Source organism: Gadus morhua, chromosome 21 (genome assembly GCF_902167405.1).
Source record: "Gadus morhua chromosome 21, gadMor3.0, whole genome shotgun sequence".
NCBI classification, from domain to species: domain Eukaryota; kingdom Metazoa; phylum Chordata; class Actinopteri; order Gadiformes; family Gadidae; genus Gadus; species Gadus morhua.
In genome coordinates, this window is record NC_044068.1 from 16,227,111 (window position 1) to 16,245,709 (window position 18,599).

Sequence of the window (18,599 nt, forward strand, 5' to 3'; positions counted from 1 at the left end):
GGTCCAAGCCTAGGTCCAAGCCTAGGACCATATATAATACATACAAATAAGGCCTATATTTCAGCGTGTCATTTAACTGAAATATTTCGAAATACCACCACCTGCTGGGTAAAGGCTGTATGGATTTTATCGTCTGCACTTTTTCAAATTAGATTTCTTAGGATAGGCATACGCGCAACCTGGCTAAAAGCTCAAGTTTAAACTAGTGTAAAATAAATGAAAGGCTTCCAATAGTTCTACTTTTGTATATAATTGGTTATATTTATACATTATATTTATATATATTTAACAAAAATGGGAATGGGCTTATGTTGGTCCTTTCATCAGTCGTCATTTTGTTTTTCGTTCATCACATTTATGACAAATATTGTTTCCAACATTACAAGGCAACAAAACACAATACTTTTCGGACCACTGCTTACATAACTCAAAATTAACACTGACATGTTGGCCGGGGGCCCCACCGGAATTGTACGCAGCGGTCCAAATATTTCAGATGGCAATGTGTAAAATAATAGAGAGAAACTCTCTCCAAATCTTCTCAATGAAGCTACAACTTCACACAAATGAAACTACTCATCTGTACCATGTTTTTCTGATATTGTGTTATGTGTGTGTGAGTGTGTCTGTGTCTCTCTCTGTGTGTGTGTGTGTGTGTGTGTGTGTGTGTGTGTGTGTGTGTGTGTGTGTGTGTGTGTGTGTGTGTGTGTGTGTGTGTGTGTGTGTGTGTGTGTGTGTGTGTGTGTGTGTGTGTGTGTGCGCGCGCGCTCTTGTGTATGCTATTTATCTGCAATATACTTTTCACTGAGTCAAGTCTGAACAAGGCAGAATAAATTACCCCCAACATTCCAGTAGGAGTGTCTTGAAAAGTAAAGACGGACGGAAGAGGGAAACATATTTCTCAAAAGAAAGATATCTTTAATAAGTCAGCAGGCACACATATGGTCGAATCCTATCGAATGGAAGGTAATAAGCATACAGTTACTCCAACATTGACTATGGGCAGTGGCTTGAGTGACAAATCTAGGATAGATAATACATTTGTTGATAAAGTTAAAGGAGGATATGGGAAACGCCCGTGACAAGCACTGAAGAAATTATGACATCACTTCGCCTGACCCACAGCTGGGATAGTCCCCGCAGCCCCGCAAGCGTGTCATAAAACACACTCTTTCCCCAATCTGAAACAAACTAGTGGGCATTTTGGATCACAAAACATATATTGAGAACAAATGTAACGGGAGTATCTGAACCCACAGGTCCAAAATAGTTACGCAGTAACATTTGCCCTCTTTCTATTGCAATTTAAATACGCCTCATATCGCTCTATGTTAGCAGCACTAGCCAATTACATGCGCTTATGTATTTGAAAAGCAGTGGTATAGACCAATGACGTGCCTACATTTTGACAGAAGGGGCGGGCGAAGGCGTGCTTTGGAAACTAGGGTGTCGCCGTGGTGGCTCTCATTCGAAGGCGACGGCGGTCGTCTATTTGGGCTTGTAATCTTCAGCAAGACAAGTTAACGTGAAAGGCTCTTTACTTTGATACACTTTTAGCCTGGGAATTTTTCTTATTCGTTTCGGTCGAGGTTGCGACAAGGACTGGAATGTCGGGGTGTGCCAAGAATTTGAATTAGCTTGCTATTAGTTTGAAGAAAGAGGGAGTCGGGGTAGAGAGGCCATTTTGTCCCGACTGTGTGGGAGAAAGAAAGAGTGGAAAAGAGGAATCACTCGGGAAGAGATACTTTTTTTTGCTTTCTGTTCTAATACCGTAGGGGAAAGAGTCGGACATCGGAAATAAACGCCACTCTCTGGATCCTGTTCTGACACATTTGGGTGGTATTTAGCCGACTAGCTCCCTTGGCTAATCAACTCCTCTGAATCGCACAGTCAAGTGACACGGAGCGAGCGCGCAGTGAGCTAGCTGAGGAGGAGCTGGCGCGAGACCCCGCATCAACGTGTGACATCGTTCCCCGTGTTTGATCCGGTCAACACATCGTCTACCGATGGCGAAGAAGACGTACGACCTGCTGTTCAAGCTGCTGCTGATCGGAGACTCGGGCGTGGGGAAGACGTGTGTGCTGTTCCGCTTCTCTGACGACGCCTTCAACACCACCTTCATCTCCACCATAGGTAACGTTGGTCAACACCACCTTCATTTCCACCATAGGTAACGCTGGTGTCGCAAGTGTGCTGCTCTGCCTCGCCCCTGAATGTGCTCTTGGGTGGTACGCTGTACTGATTTAACTGGGACCATTGTTTTCTGTTGGTGTGAAGTACAGCATTGGGCTGGCTGGTCGTACCGCTGTCGGCCAGCACCAGCTAACGTGTACTCGTTGAGGCCTGCTAATGCTGCCAATGGAGCCCTCCCCGGCGGGGAACCCCGAAGTCAGGTCTAACCCTACTGAACGGTTCTGAAAGATACTGAACGGTTCTGAAAGATACTGAACGGTTCTGAACGATACTGAACGGTTACTGAACGGAATTGAGCCGTTACCGAACGCTACTGAGCGGTAACTGAACGATATTGATCGGTTTCAGAACGCTACTGAGCGGATTCTGAACGCTACTGAGCGGATTCTGAACAATACTGAGCGGTGACTTAACGTTACTGAGCATGGAATAGCATTAAGGGTATCTGTGAGGGCATTGACAGAAGTGTCACCGCTGTCAGGTCGATCCACTCTGGTAGGTGGTGATATTTTAGATCAGCTAGCTAACCTCGGCTAGTCAAAGGCCGATGCATAGGTTTTATTTATATGTTGAGCTGCCCAAGTTAATAACAGCCATTGTGTTAGATTCTTCCATATGTATACTGCATACTTTCTATCTACTGCCGTGGACGTTGAAATGGCATAACTTTGCGATATGCTGAACGAGCCGGTGTGTCAAATAATATCATAAAAGATTGATGCAGTGGCGTCATGGGCTACTTTCTTCTATTGAAGCAGTCAACATAGCGCTCACTAGAGTAGTCCTTTTAAATTGTGATTAGTTCTGGTGTTACCAGAGCTTTGATAACCAATGATTCTTGAGCTATACAATACAAGTTCACCTTTTGTCATGTGTTTTGAACAATCAGGTGAATTCAATTGCGATGGAATCTCATTGTAACCTCATTTTCTATTTAGTTTTAATATACTCTGCGACAATATTTATTCGGTAGCATTGTGTAGTTGACAATTGCATGACAACAAGGAAAACCCCAATAGAATAAACTAGAGATGCCAGTTCAGACTTCATTTGTATCCATCTCATCAAACTGCCAAACCACAGGCAAATGCTACATGCTTGTCATAGTATGTTGCAGATGCATTGTTCTTGCGTTGGCTGTAAGTGCACGTACATTTGCGCTCTGTTTTCTGTAGAGATATTGGCTCTTACAATTGTTAGTGTTAAGTTAAGATTAGCACCGGAGTGGATCATGGATGAAGTACTGTAGTGTGGATGACCAATAGTAGCCTGATGTACAATAGATTCAACCATACCATGTTACTATCGTCATCATTCCAATTCATCAAATCACTGATTTGGCATTGTTGTTTCGAAAGGGGTAGTTAATAAGTGCATAAAGAAGTGCATTCAAATCTGTTTCAATACAACATGTTTCAATTGGCAATTATCGTGGAGCTGGTCAGTTTAAACAAAAGCAGACTCTATTTCATAGGGTCTCACAATGCCAAAGCAAAATCGAATTGTTATTCCAAGCTATATATATTTATATCAATAGGCTTGGTATTGAAAGCAGATAGAGGAAATGAAAGTAATGCTATAGGATTTTTCGACATACAAAGAGTCTTATTGAATTTATGGCTCTGTGTCTGTGTGTGCATTCACAGCCTGTGTAGACCCTTTCTGACACAGCACTCATACCTTTAGAGACAGAGATGCACAGCTGCTTCTTAAAATACCACCGGAACCCCCCCCCCCCCCCCCCACACACAAACACAAACACCATTTCTCATCATACACCCCCCCTCCCTCCCTGTCCACTTTCCAAATCCCCTTGGTCTCTCTCGGTCACTCACACTAGAGCTCTTTCTCTCCCTGCCAGTTTAGTTAATACACAAATTCAAGTCAAGAAATTTAGCTTTGTCGGAAACTGATGGTGGAATTATTACTTTAGAAAGAAGTTGTTCTTCGATGTAACCCAAACATCAATTATATTTTCTGCTACCAGGATTTCTTTCTTTTTCAAAACAAGAGAAATTCTCTTTTATAGGTAATCGTCAGCTTTTCAAAGTTTTAGTTTAATCTTTGGACAATCTGCTTGCAACCCTTGATTCCAAATGATGTGTCCCCACATAGTGTAATTGTTTACAGAATGTTTTGAGTTTCACCAAAGCAATGCTTGGACTAAAATAATGCCCAAGTAAGTTGCTTACTGGAGTATATAATTGATGGCACCTTGATGTGTGTTTTTATGCATAATAGGTCAACATTGCAAATAAGATATTACTAAATTTTAAATCGATGAATCTGGCATAAATTACATTTTGGCAAATGCATTTCAGGATTGTTTGTTCTAGAATGGTTGGGCGGTAACTTGCGATGTCACCCAATGCATTAATTTCTATAGGAGTCGTGTATGGCTAAAATAATCCATTGAATACTTGCCGCCGGCCTCCATTTAAATGATAGAATCTGCGACGCATAGGAAGTTGTTAATTGACTACGGCTGTGTGATTCGTTCTGTAAGCTTTTGGAATCAGATCAGGAATCCGATGCAGAGAGGGTGAGGAGATTACTCCATTTCCACATGAATATGACACCCCTAACCGGGGTATGAAAAAAGGCTAAACTCCTAACACGCAACATTAAAAGCAGACTATCCAGGCTGAACCATCAAACCAAACTCAAAACAAAACTTATGAAGCAATCTACTGCTATGGTCAACTCAAAGACCCCTTTTGCCAACAAACTGTTGTGAGGTCTTCTGAACTTGTTTTTCAGCCAAGGACCAGTGTGCTTTAGATGGGGAGATGGTCCCCAAGCTCTAGACCCAATGAGTGAATTTGTAATGGAAATGCACAATTTCATGCTACAGTATAATTTGGTACAGCTAAAGTGCTCTGTATCGTACATTTGGAAAATGCTGTTTAGATAAACATCTGTGCACTGAATACAACCTTTTAGTTTTTGCCTGAAGTATGCCCCTAGATAATTTGTCTCCACCACTGGTTTGCCTTCAGTCTTTGTAAGGAGTAAATAAGTTCACTTTTTTAAAGTCTAACCAATATAGATATCACATTTTATATTTATATTGTGATATAAATGGACTAATGTAAAAAATAAATGGTACAAAGTAAATGCATGTGGCAAATGCATTCCTGAGAAACCACACTGAATGATCATTAAATTCTTCCACCAAAATCTACAATCAAACTTGATGCCCTTTATCTTAAACTGAATCTATCAATGCATGCAGTTGTGTATTTCGTTTTATGTGATTTTCAGATATGCATCTCTTCTCCATGCCTGCCCCTTGTCTTATGTAGATCATTTTCCTGTCACAAACCCCCATCTTGCTAGCATTCTTTTTCTCCCTCCCTCTCTCTGGGGTATGTTTGCAGAGGTCAGTGAGTCACACTTTGGCAGGCTGTTCCCTCATTATTCTATGGGCTTGCCCAACCTAGAGCACAGCTGTTTCTGACATAAGAGCTGCCTTAACTTCTGGCTCAACTAGCCAAGCTGACGGCTCAGTACTCTGCGAAAAGTGACTGCATCAACAAGGGGTCTCATTTAATCACCGAAGATGATGAAGGTTTTTAGCATTTTTGAAATTGTTTCCAGACCTAATTCACACTGAGGTTTACCGGTAGTCTTCATTGTAACTGGCTGTGTATATAATTAAGTGTAAGAAAGCTAATATAAAGTATCACTGATAATAATTATATGACCAACTCTGATGAAAATGTGCAGACTGCGCCTTTTTGTTGGCCTTGTTTAATGCTGTTATTTAGGCACCGTGTCAGTTAACACCGCGAGACCCATCGGGACCTTCACGGCTGATTGTCTTTTACGCTCCCTGCTTTAGACCGCTTTATCATGCATCACAAATATCTGTTGAATATCCAATGACCTATGAAATATTCCAAAAGCTATGACTGCGCACTGTAAGTAGTTGATCCGTCCATCCCATCTAGTAGTGCTTACCGAACCTTAATACTTAAACAACACGACCCTTTAAAGGTCAGTGATTCAGTTTTGCTTGCTCTTTTAGTAACCCGTTATTAAAATAACTTAACTCAACTATGCTGTACGGCTGCTTGATGGTTTCATTTCAAGTTATCTTGAGACCCTGTTTTTGTACTCGTTTTAAAAAAATGAAAATATCTTCAACAATGATTTTGTGGAACAACAACAATGGTAATCACAGAACAAACTCAAAACCCCAATGAAACGACGTGTCTTGTTCTTCCTGAGCTGCCACGCTGCCTGAGACAGCGCTGTGAAACCCACCTTAAGAGGCGGCTCTGCCCTCACGAGGTTGAGGAGGACCCTTGTGTTGTATGCATTGTGTGAAATCCAATTATGAAATACTATTGCATTTCAAACTACTTTTCCAATAGACAATTGTAATAGTTATGTATGTACCGTAGTTATGTAAATGTTAATTGTGAAGCATTCCAAACCACAAGGAACAACCTATATAGTATGTGACGGAAAATTACCATTGGGTGCAAAACGCAAACAATTTCTCGTGATTTTTGGACGCGAGTAACCATTTGGTTGCGTTCAGCCGCTCTGTCTAATAACGGGCTGAGGGCCTGAGGATGACACAGCAGAATGAACAAGAGATAACCTTATTGTCTCTGCTTGTCACTCATTTTCTATAGTGGTGTCCGTTCCATGGCCCTATGCGGTCTGCTTCTCTGACATGTTCTCTACCTACCATGCCTAGCGCTCCATTCCTGGTCCGCTTTTTCCTTCTCTGTTCCTCTCCCATCCCCTGATTTAGGTTACTGTGATCCCCTAAAGTCGTGTTTGGGGCTATCATTCCTCTATCACTTGTAATCCATGAGGGGCTGTGGCTGTCTAAAGTATGGATGTTGTATGGTGCCTGCATTAAAGTTGGTTCTCTTGTGTATTTCAGGTATCGATTTCAAGATCAAAACCGTTGAATTGCAAGGAAAAAAGATCAAACTACAGATATGGTGAGTGGATCAGTTTGAGGCGTTGCTTGTTTGCGGATCATGCCATTGTGCGTGGTTGGGTGTAAGCTGCTCTGCCATCCAGTGTTGATCCGTTTATTATCGTTGGCCTTAACAAAGGGAAGGAAATTATTGTTTTATCATAATGGCTTGATTCCCATTTCACTACAAAGCAATAGCACCGTGGCTAATGTGTGTAATGTTGTGACAGCTGAGGCTTTCAAATTGAGGCAATTCTTTATCACACACACAGTCGGAAGATTAGATAGCCATTTTCTGCAGAAACATACCACGTCTCACATGCTACCCTTATGACTGTATGTAACATAATAACTCTGAGGTGTACTTGGGAATGAAGTCTAAAAAAGGGGAAGGCTACGTTGAGCTGACATTAACCTTATAGCTGTAGCGGTTGCTAGTTTCCCTTTTCTTTTGCCCTTAAACACCAGAAAATCTATTAAGCATTTGTCTGGTGCAGACTGATTTCAACCCTGACATCAAGTTGGGCCCAATGACGTATAATGGTGGTCAGTTGTTAGTGGGGGTTGTGGCCTGTGCAAGCAGAGATGCATTTTGGGAAACAGTGCTAGAGCAAGTTGGAATCCATGGATCTTGAAGCATAGTTTAGCAAAAAATTTACTGGGATCTCAAACGTTGATAATTATTTGCATCTGCATTTTCTTCCATATATTAGAGGCACGGTAACGCTGCCGCAGAATGTGGTCTGGTTGCCAGTAGAAATGTCAATCTGGGCGTGACATTTCCAAATTTTTATGAATTATCTTTTGCTGTAGACATTAGTAGGCTGGAACCTGCAATGGCAGCAACGTTCATGTTAGTTTCAACTGATAGCGTAAGCTAACATGTTAACTATCACAGACCTGCGTCTCCCTGATCATGTGACTTCTTAACGTTGACTGCTTGCACGTCATTGGTTATAAATACCTCATTTGAGCAAGGTCACAAAAGAATAAGTTTGTCTATCATGCTAATCATTCAATAGACATTGAAGGGGGGCTGCCTGCTGCTGATATATATATATATATATATATATATATATATATATATATATATATATATATATATATATAACTGTGTGTGTATATATATATGGTGAGCACAGAATGGACCTTTAGTAAGACTAGGGTACAGCATGTGCTGGAACTGACTGTAATGCATTGCATCTTGAGGGTTGCCCGCTGAGTGTCTGTCTGTCTCTGCAGGGACACAGCCGGCCAGGAGCGGTTCCACACCATCACCACCTCCTACTACAGAGGAGCCATGGGCATCATGCTGGTCTACGACATCACCAACGCCAAGAGCTTCGAAAACATCAGCAAATGGCTGCGCAATATCGATGAGGTGAGGAAGCCTCACACACGCACACACATTTTCCCCATGGAGATCGAGGAAGCATATTTAATATTCCTGCCAAACCAGCCACTAGAGGGCAGTAAGTAATGACGCAAATGAACAAACCGAAATAAAGCTGCTGGCACCCATAGATGCACTTGCATCTCTGCCGTTTATGTCATTTGTCTTCATCCTTAATCTTGTGACATCAAAGCTCAACTAATAAACATGTATGGTGTTCCTCTTAGAATTGTCATGCATAAAGGCCACATGTACCTTAATAGGAAATAAGAAACTCAATTGCACTGCCCATGTCCTTCTCAAATTTTTCCAAGTTTACCTTTTTTCCTTTTTTTGGGGAAAGAGTCATGCATCAATGACACAGAATACATTCAGTCAATCAGTATTATCATACTGTTTTCCTGGGTCTGTATGACGGTGCCTTCTTCAAGAAACAGTGTATAACTTGGATTCCATCTGTAGTAGGGCTGGGATAAACGATTATTTTTTAAACGATTAATCTAGCGATTATTTTTTCGATGCATCGATTAATCTAACGATTCATTTTTTTCAGTCCATTTCGATTATCGATTATCTCCCCATTAATTGACTAATAGCAATTTATACATGTTGATTAACATATCTGAATGAAAAAAACATGAATTCCTTAACATTGCAATGCATGTTTATTGCCTTTTTAAATTCCAAAATAAAAGTGCAAAGTAATGCATTCTTAGAATTCTATTGTGCTCGGTCATCTGCAGCTGCTCCCGGGTGGCGCCTCTTCAGGTGCTGGTGCATTGCCGTGGTGCTAAAATGGAAAGCCATCTCCATTTTGCAAAGACGACATATCACGGAATCGTTTCCCTTTACATTAAAGAATTGCCGCCATCTTAGTTTTGGGTTTTTCGAATCGACGCGCATTTTTCGCGTCGACGTAATTTATGCGTCGACGTCATCGATTAAGTCGACACGTTGTCCCAGCCTTAATCTGTAGTGCAGATCAATGCTAGGTCTAAAGGTTTGAGTTGGGAATATAGCTTTCCATTTTTTCTACTTGATCTTTAGTGCATGCCTTCATTTTCTAACGGCACTATTTTCGCATAATCTCACAGTAATTGCTTCTTCTGATGGCTCCGATAGATGTGCCGTCTCTTGAGCACAGCCACAGGCTAAATTGGATTTGAGATGTGGGATACATAAACAGTGTTGTGAAGAGTAAGGCCGAATCCCATTTCTACCCCTTATTGGGCCTGGGATTGGGCCTAAGCTAGTTTTGTCTCTTAAGGTCATCAGTACATAGAGATGTTGCATTTACTGACTTGCTCTTTGAAATAAACTGCAATTCTTGGATTAGCACTTTCTGGCTGACATGGAATTATAATACAGCAACATATAATGAAGGGTTATCTCATCCCTCTCTTCCTCCACTGGCATTTCAAATTATTTTCCTCATTGAAGTTGGCCTCAACCTCATAGTTGTCCGTTTACCTTAACAAAAAAACTGACTGGATTCTCAGGAACAGAAAAGCAGAACAGGGTTGTTTCTTCTCCAAATGATTTACTTGACACATTTTCACTATTGAACATAAGCAGCCTCTCCTGTTGGTTTGTTAATATCTCACCGATGACACAGCTGGTTATCCATCTGTGTTTAGTGTACATACCACCTTTTGTCCACGTTTTTGGTCCCGACACCTCCATTGTATCTGTTCTAATACATAAGGGGAGCAGTACACCCTAATCTAATGCTAATGGCCGGTCTGCATATGGTGACGGGTCTGTTGGAGGACTCTTTCAAAGCCTGAACTCCATGTGTTTTGTGTTAAGCATTGCTGAGATGGCCTGAGTTGGGACTCTTATGGAATGCCTGCCAGAAGCATTTTCTTTTGGCAAACAGTCTTTCATAGAGCTCAAGGAAAAGTAACCAGGGCATGTTTCCTTGAAACCAAAACTATTTATTCCACTTCATACTGCCGAGAAGGGATCCTTTGATTCTAAATCCTTTTTTAAAAAATTCCCCTAATTGTAACAATTTCTTTGTTTTCCAGTAGATTTTAAAAGCATCATCATTTTCCGATCTATGTGTTTTTTCTTACACACATAAAACGCATGTCAACAGACATTTTGCACAGAACCTGACTGATCCAAGCCACCTCCCTTCTCCTGTTCTCAGACACAGGGCCATGACACGCATGCAGACTACTGGCTTCTCTAACCCTCCTGTAAAGGAAAGATGTCAACCCTTGATGTAGACTAATTGTGTGCCATGCTTACCGGCCATGTTCTTTCCTTCTCTCTTCAGCACGCGAACGAGGACGTGGAGAGAATGCTGCTAGGCAACAAGTGTGACATGGAGGACAAGAGGGTGGTACCAAAGGCCAAGGGAGAGCAGGTAAGCTGGTGCTGTCTGCTGGCCATGCAGGCTTTCTATATCCCTTTCCCACTACCACTCCAGTGTCCTGCTCCTGCCTTGTTCAGGGTGACCCGATCAACAACAGGTATGGAGGCCTTTGGGTTCTTCAACTGGAGGAATGCAGGCTGGGGTAGAAGTACCCAAGGTTATATATTCAATTCAACAATGGCCAGTATCAAATATGATATCATGACAATAAGTTAATCGAAATATAAACATACCCAACTTAACTCTGTTGGAATAGCTTACCACCATGAACACGCCCGATCTCGTCTGATCTCGGAAGCTAAGCAGGGTCGGGCCTGGTTAGTACTTGGATGGGAGACCGCCTGGGAATACCAGGTGTTGGCCAATAGTTGGCACTCTTCCCCTCTGGCCTTAACATCAATCCTGTTGCCCCAGTGCAAACACTGTGCTGTGGAAGGCGCCGTCCTTCGGAGGAGACGTAAAACCGAGGTCCTGACTCACTGAGGTCATTAAAGATCACAGGGAACTTATCGCAAAGAGTAGGGGTTTCCCGCTGTCCTGGCTAAAACTGCCCAACCAGGCTTATTCAATCTGGCCCCCTAATCATCCTCCTGTACAATTGGCTGACTCATTAATTCCCTCACTCTCCACCTCAAGCTGGTGTGTGGTGAGCGTTCTGGCGCAGATTGGCTGCCATGCATCAACCAAGTGGGTGCTACACACTGGTGGTGGTGAGTGAGGTCCCCCCCCTTCACTGTAAAGCGTCTTTGAGTGTCTAGAAAAGCACTATATATATTCAATCAATTATTATATCCGGGTTCAATTCACAAAATGGGACTGTAGTCAAGCCAAAAAAGTCAATAATGTATGTTTGTACAGTAGTACATACTACTGTACAGTGTTCTTTCACTTTTCTCCTACCTCTCAAGGAGTGCCTCCAAACAGCCGGCGGGGTGGAGGGAAGGTCATAGGTCAGGGCATTCAGTTTGGCATGGGATCAGAGTTCAGTACTTAATCGTACTGCTATGGTTGGAGCAAACGCTACAATCTGCCACATGGACGGCACAAAACGTGTGCCCATGTGAAAAGACGATTACAATCAGCTGTTTTTCCTCCTTCCCCTGAGGTTTGTCATTCATTTATTTGCCATGCCGGCCGGAAACGGAAGGCAGCCCACGTAACTAGCACAAGCCCAGAGTCATGTTTCAGAACTATCCCAAGCTAGGAGGTACCTAGAGGTGACCAGTTGTTGTTCACACTACACACAGAAACACGCAACACACACAGACTCCACAGACTCTGTGAACAACTGGTGTGTGTGTTGCGTGTTTCTGTGACACTTCTCCCTAGTCTTATCCTCACTCTCTCTGTCTCTGCAGATCGCCCGGGAGCACGGCATTAGGTTTTTCGAGACAAGTGCCAAGGCCAACATCAACATTGAGAAGGCTTTCCTGACGTTAGCAGAAGACATCCTCAGAAAGGTACGTGTCGGGAGTTTTCAAAGTGTTTAACTGTTGCCTGCCCTGGAGGAGGTATGCTCATTCAGTAATGCCGTGTTCTGCCTCCGTTTGATCTCTCGACAGACGCCTGTAAAAGAGCCCAACAGTGAAAATGTGGACATCAGCAGTGGGGGCGGAGTCACAGGCTGGAAGAGCAAGTGCTGCAGTTGAACAGCTCACCTGTCTCACTTGCACACAGCACGCACACGTCGCACGTACCCACTCACCCACCCATCTACACACACTAACACACATGCCTATATGTACATCCCCTCTTTCTCTTTTTCTAACCGCTATCTCTTCTAACTCTTCTCACTCGCGAACCTATCTCTTGAGTTCTACACTCACACACGCATTCACACGCACCTACACACAAACACAAACACACCGCACACAAACACACACACACACACCCTCTCTCTGTGTCTCTGTCTCAAGAAAAAACGACGGTAAATCCATCTGTCCCTCGTCCCTTCCCATTGTTTCACTCTCCACTGCTCTCGGATCACTTTTATTCTCAATGAAAAGTCCTGTCATGTCATGTTTCTTGTCATTTGTTTTTAAGGTTGCAAAAAAAGTACAATAATGAGTGTGTGAAAAGATTAGCTCACATTTTTAACCTTCCTTTGCCTGAGCTCCCATGAATGGACCCTTCCCCTCCCCCCTCTTGTTTCCTGAACACTCACTTTCATCCAAAGGAATACGAGAAATAAAATTAAAAAAAAAATGAAATTACACAAAAAATTACAAATGTATTATTAACATTTTGTACACTAGTGGGGTTTCTGTTTAACCGTATTTGGTCATATTAAGATTTGTTACCAAGTGACAGAGACGTGGCGAGCTCCTTTTTGTATGTGGGGTTTATTTTGTCCTGTGCCTTATATGGATGACAGGGGCGGGGCTGTGTGGTGGGCGGAGCCACATCCACCGAATGAAATTACGATTTAATCTGTTCTGGTTCCATCCCTTCCTCGTGAAGCAGAACTGAGGCAGAAGCGTTTGAATTTCTCCTCCAGCTAAGAGAACGTCATGTGTCCTGTTTATTTTTTTTATTTTTTCTCTACAGCGTATGTTTTCACTTCCCTTTTTGGGTTACTTCTGTTTCTTTGGTTTTTGTTTTCCTGCATGCAGATTTCTTTGGTTTGGAAGCCTTGCTGTAGAGTTTCTTTTTTTTTTATTTTGCCACTTTGTTATCTGTGGGCGGGAGGTCCAAAAAGTTCTCTTTGGAAATTCAAACAATTTTGCAGATCCATTAAAAAAATAAAAAAATAAGCTTGTTTAAGTTACCTTGTTTGTGTGCTCAATTTTGTCCAGTGTGCAGAAATTTATTTCGAAAAAGACATGTTGGGAACACTTTTCTATAAACCTTCTCCTAAAGTACTTGACATGAAGCTAGGCTAATTCATGATCTCCTAGACATGGAAGGTTAAATTTGTGCTGATGTGCCCTGTACTCTCTATACTTTATGCAAAAATCCTCTTTCCCATGTTGGAACGCAACTACTCCACCTCAAATACATGCAGAATTATTTTCACAGATGTAGAGACTATGGCTGTCATCTGCCAAATTAATCAATTTAATTTCCTTAGTCTGACTCTAGATGGTGCTGTCACTGCTTTTCTGTGTATTTGAATGCCCTTCAAATGTCTCAAGCGAAAATTCCTCTCCTTCCAGTTTGTTGCTCAACACATGTCTGCATTTGCTGGAGGAAACGGTATAGCCACAATTTAATCCTAGCGTAGTAGAGGCTGTATGTACAGAATGCGCTGTAACCCCTAATCGCTAGCCTATACTCATCGGTCGAGGGTTGGCCGCTATAATGGATGTGTTGCTGATCAATGTAGGCTATTATAAGCAATTCCAAGATGAGACTTTAATTTTACATGAGGGTTTAAAAGGAGACGTTGCTTACTCAGTTTAATTCACATTTGTTTACCCAAACGTCTTCTAAATCTTCCAGCACAAAATGTTGAAACTGACTTTAGTGAGTGAAAAGTTTAGTTCTGGTTGACTTAGCCAGCCTCTCCATTCGATAATATATATCTTGGAACGTTCTAGGCTCGATTCTGGCCATCAGGGCGTATTTTACCTGATTGATTAGTGTAACCCATTTTGCCTTTCAATCCGTGTGTGACTGCAAAACCCAATGGCGTGAGAAACGTTGAGACTTTTGAAAACTTAATTTAGCTCTTTTCTGCTTTCTCTCTTTAACGGTCAAGTCGTATGTCTAGTACAGCAGCTACGGAAGGAGTAGGTGGGAAAAGTATTTATAAGGGTCAGTCAACAGGTCATTCGTTCATTCATTCATTCATTCAAGAAATTCATATTAGTTTGACACTTATGTAATTTGACGCAACGATGGACTGCTGAATCACAACAGTAGACCTACAAATTTCAACAGTCCCTTGTAAGTAAGGTGACGATCCCAACAATTGATCACTCTGAGCTCTCAGCGAAACAGCTTCATACAGCCTGCACCCTGAGTGGCTGTCAACCCGTAAAGACAAACATGTTCAAGCTTTCAATCGCGTCAGGAAAAAGTATGTTGTGACCCAGATAGAAGTAATTGAATAGATATTGATCACAAAATGACATCGACCGTGTCATATAACCAGATATTATATTTTCCTTTTTTTTTTTTTAAACCCAGAAACTTCAGATCAGGGGCGTTGCTAGACCTAGAGTTTTACTGGGGCATAGGCCCCCAACTGCCAACATTTTTTTTTTTACGTGTGCACAATATGAAATAGATGGATACAGAAGGGTATGTACGAGCTTCAAAATCATTGTCACTGACATATTGTAGGCTATATTAAAGCACTGGTAAAGGTAAAGACGCCAAGACGGATTCATGAGTACCGTACAATTATATTTATTTAAACACATACACATCTCAAAGATTTACAAATAAGGTAACTGACAAATAAACAAAAAGTCTCTTTATGACCTTCACCTCTTTATCAGGAGAAGTCTACACATCTATATTCATTTAGAAGCTGTGTGGAAACAGCATAATTTTGCCAGAACGACATGTACTAAAAAGGCAAGAAACAAGGTTTAAAACTAATAGAATTTCTGACTTAAGGTGAGGTGGCTCATTGCCACCAATCAACCTGGAAAATGTTATAGAACCATCAAAGCTCTTAAATTAAACTAAATAAGGCCATACACTACTGCATAGAGCCTTTTTAAATGATTATTTTTTCACTATTAAGCTGTATCGCCGCGCCTTCATGGTGGCAAAGCGGTCAATAACGTGGCTTTGACTCACTTTGCATAGTTGCTCCTTTTCAATGGACAAAAGAGAAAGTTGGTGAAGCCTTCCTTGCCCCATGGTTGACCTAAGCCAGGTGTGGAGCCTTCTCGACACACTGAAAGATCGCTCACAACTACAACTGTTTACAGGAATTGTGAGTGCAATGATCTGAATTATCTGCGTCAGTGTTGGGAACATTGTTGGATCCAGTATGTTAAAAACACCCTGTATATCCATAATTTCCTTTTTTGTGTTAAGGAAGTTTTTGTCCACTAAAACTTCCTCAAGTTTTGAAGACAGACAATTTTTCATTTATTATTCATTTTCCGCGTGTGTGCGTGCACGCATGGTGTGTGTGTGTGTGTGTGTGTGTGTGTGTGTGTGCTATAAAACTACAGGCTACAGACGCTCAGTATTGAAAAACTGGTGCTAATTATGTGGGCAACATTCTTTAACAGCAATCAAGTTGTCATTGTTTGTGTCAAACAAGTTGTGAATTTGTTGTTACGTTAAAAAATGAGATGACTTACTCTGGGCTGTTTCCAGCTCCCGTGGTTTCCAACGAAACATGATCAACAAAAAAACAAGGAATTGAAAGCTACTTACAATATGCCTAGGTTACATTAATTTCCCCTGATGGCAGCAATGTTCCACTTTCAGCTGGAATTCACGGTAGGCCTACATCAAAACCACGTGTCTTCTTTAGATTTCAGTTCCCTTTATTTATTCACACAGTTCAGCAGCGGCATTTATTCAGAATCAGAGCCCAAATTAAAGCTGCATTTAGGGCGACTATCACTACCCAGCAGAAAAATAGATGCACTATAAATGGTTTTGTAGGCCTATAGCAGTCACGAACATGAGCATTGTTGTGGAAATGCTGGTGTTAGAAAACAAAGTTGACGGGAATTAAAGTGCTGCACATCGACTGTGCAAATGTAGATTATTCATCACGAGAATTTTAATTCAGAAATCGAATAGGCTAATAAACTCTGAATTGTGAGATAAAATTCAGCATTCTGATAATAAAGTCAGAATACTTTGATAAAATCCGAATTCTGATAATTAAATCCAGCATTAAAGGTTAATTTAAGAAGGTTCTCACCAGTCATTTGTCGCCGGGTCGCAGTGTCGAGTTTTTTTTAAAGTAGTTCACTAGTCGTAGCGTGCAAATAAATTGCAGTGTCAGAATTTTGAGAATTTTGTCAGCATTCAGATTTCTCAGAATTCTCTTACACTGCAAATTAAAGCGCTACTACTAGCAAACTAGTTTCAGCGTGACTGGAGAGAACTTCCTTAAATTAACCTTTAATGCTAGATTTGCATCAACGCTATTGTGTGAATTAGTATTGTTCTCTTTCATGGAAGCCGGAAGTGGGAGATTCCTTATTTTTTTTACCATTATTGTTTTATTAACAAATTTCTCCTACAGGGGATTGATAAAGTTCTATCTACTATTGAACAGAAAGAAACACTTTGGTCATACTTTACACACTTTACCACTGAAACATTCAGAAGAGTCACGTGGACGAATCCGTAAATAACTGATTTTTCTCATTGGTTGTTGCGTTAAATCTTACCCAGATACAATAGGGCTATTTTCTGATTGGCTTTTATGTAGCCCCTTTCGTTTTTTGATTGGCTGGTAAGAGGCAGGCTCGACTGAAGACTCCCGAGGCAGCAGGAGATGCACTTGATGAATCCTGCCGATTCCATAGCGAGAGCGGCGCTTCTGCAGATTAATTTAATAATGATCAATGGAATTTTACTGGGGCACTGGAGACTTTTACTGGGGCACGTGCCCCAGTAAAAAGGGGCTGACGACGCCTCTGCTTCAGATTAATCCTAAATCTTATGCCTGATTTATTTTGTGTGTGTTACCCCCTACATTTGCAGTTTTCTTTCCCGACTCTACGTTGAGATAGTGTTATAGCCTGAATGCAGGGCACCGGTTCAAGGAGAAAGATCACAGCTTGATCAAGAACATCCTGTTAATAACAATCCCACATAAAACCATGAGGAACCATGCGTGGGCAGTAGCCCCGCCGTCAGCGTGCCTCGACAGGTCGTATGAGGGTTTATGTAGGCTAGAGGAAGATGTCTCAAGACAATTATGTAGTTTCTTTCTGATTCATGCAGGTTGGTCTTTCTTTCCTTAGACCAACCGTGCACACCGGGACCCTGAGGCTTACATTAAAGGATGCATCTTGAGACTGACCTATTTGATGAGATTTAGTAGGCTATGATCTAGAAGGCAATATTGTATTTGTCAGCGCTACCTACGTAAGTGGATCAGATCTTATTCTTGGATTGCTGTGTATTGTCAATGTGTTTGTGGTTGGTGCATGGCATACCCGCGGTGGTCCGTGAACTAAGTGATGCATCATTATAATGAAACTGGGAGATCATCCACGCGCCACTACCTCCTTCCCTCTCTCCTCGTCGCACGCTGGAGAGAGAGAGAGAGAGAGAGAGAGAGAGGGAGAGGGAGAGGGAGAGGGAGAGGGAGAGGGAGAGGGAGAGGGAGAGGGAGAGGGAGAGGGAGGGAGAGAGAGAGAGAGAGAGAGAGAGAGAGAGAGAGAGCAAGGAAGGTAGAGCGAGAGAGAGACAGAGGGAGAGTGCGCGCGTGCTCTCCACCCCAGCCGAGCTCGCCTGTAGTGCAGCCCACTGCGCTGCCTGTTGCAAAAAAAAATGGCGAGGCCCCTGGCCCCTCGGTCCGCATCAGCCCCGGGAGTGCTCGGAGACTCCGGTCCCGTGAGCCCGTTATGACTCGGGAGGATGGAGAAGCTGTCGGCGAGCCTGTCGGAGATCGCGTGGAGCCCGTTGGCCCTGCCGCTGGACGCGGTGGTCAGCAAGTTCCGGTTGCCTACTTTGGTCCGTCTAGCCCACGGTAAGAACGCTTGGTTCACCCTCCCCGCTGGAGCTGGAGCCTCACAACTTAACACCTGTTC

General features: G+C 42.3%; 2 protein-coding genes and 1 pseudogene across 2 annotated transcripts in view; all 3 read left to right on the plus strand.

Moving 5' to 3' along the window:
* The first annotated feature begins 1,444 nt into the window (after positions 1-1,444).
* On the plus strand, positions 1,445-13,678 carry rab10 (RAB10, member RAS oncogene family). The gene is made up of 6 exons (XM_030344874.1): positions 1,445-2,133; positions 7,097-7,157; positions 8,378-8,516; positions 10,813-10,902; positions 12,270-12,371; positions 12,474-13,678. The coding sequence occupies exons 1-6, from the start codon at positions 2,007-2,009 to the stop codon at positions 12,558-12,560; spliced, it is 606 nt and encodes a 201-aa protein (XP_030200734.1). The 5' UTR covers positions 1,445-2,006; the 3' UTR covers positions 12,561-13,678.
* Positions 11,159-11,277, plus strand: LOC115534931 (uncharacterized; annotated as a pseudogene).
* Positions 13,679-18,196: 4,518 nt separating the features above from the next.
* Positions 18,197-18,599, plus strand: part of gareml (GRB2 associated, regulator of MAPK1-like) — a 17,072-nt gene continuing 16,669 nt past the window's right edge. The window contains exon 1 of the mRNA XM_030345828.1: positions 18,197-18,538. Within this exon, the coding sequence (XP_030201688.1) occupies positions 18,427-18,538 (112 nt within the window). The 5' untranslated portion in view covers positions 18,197-18,426. The remainder of the gene's footprint in view (positions 18,539-18,599) is intronic.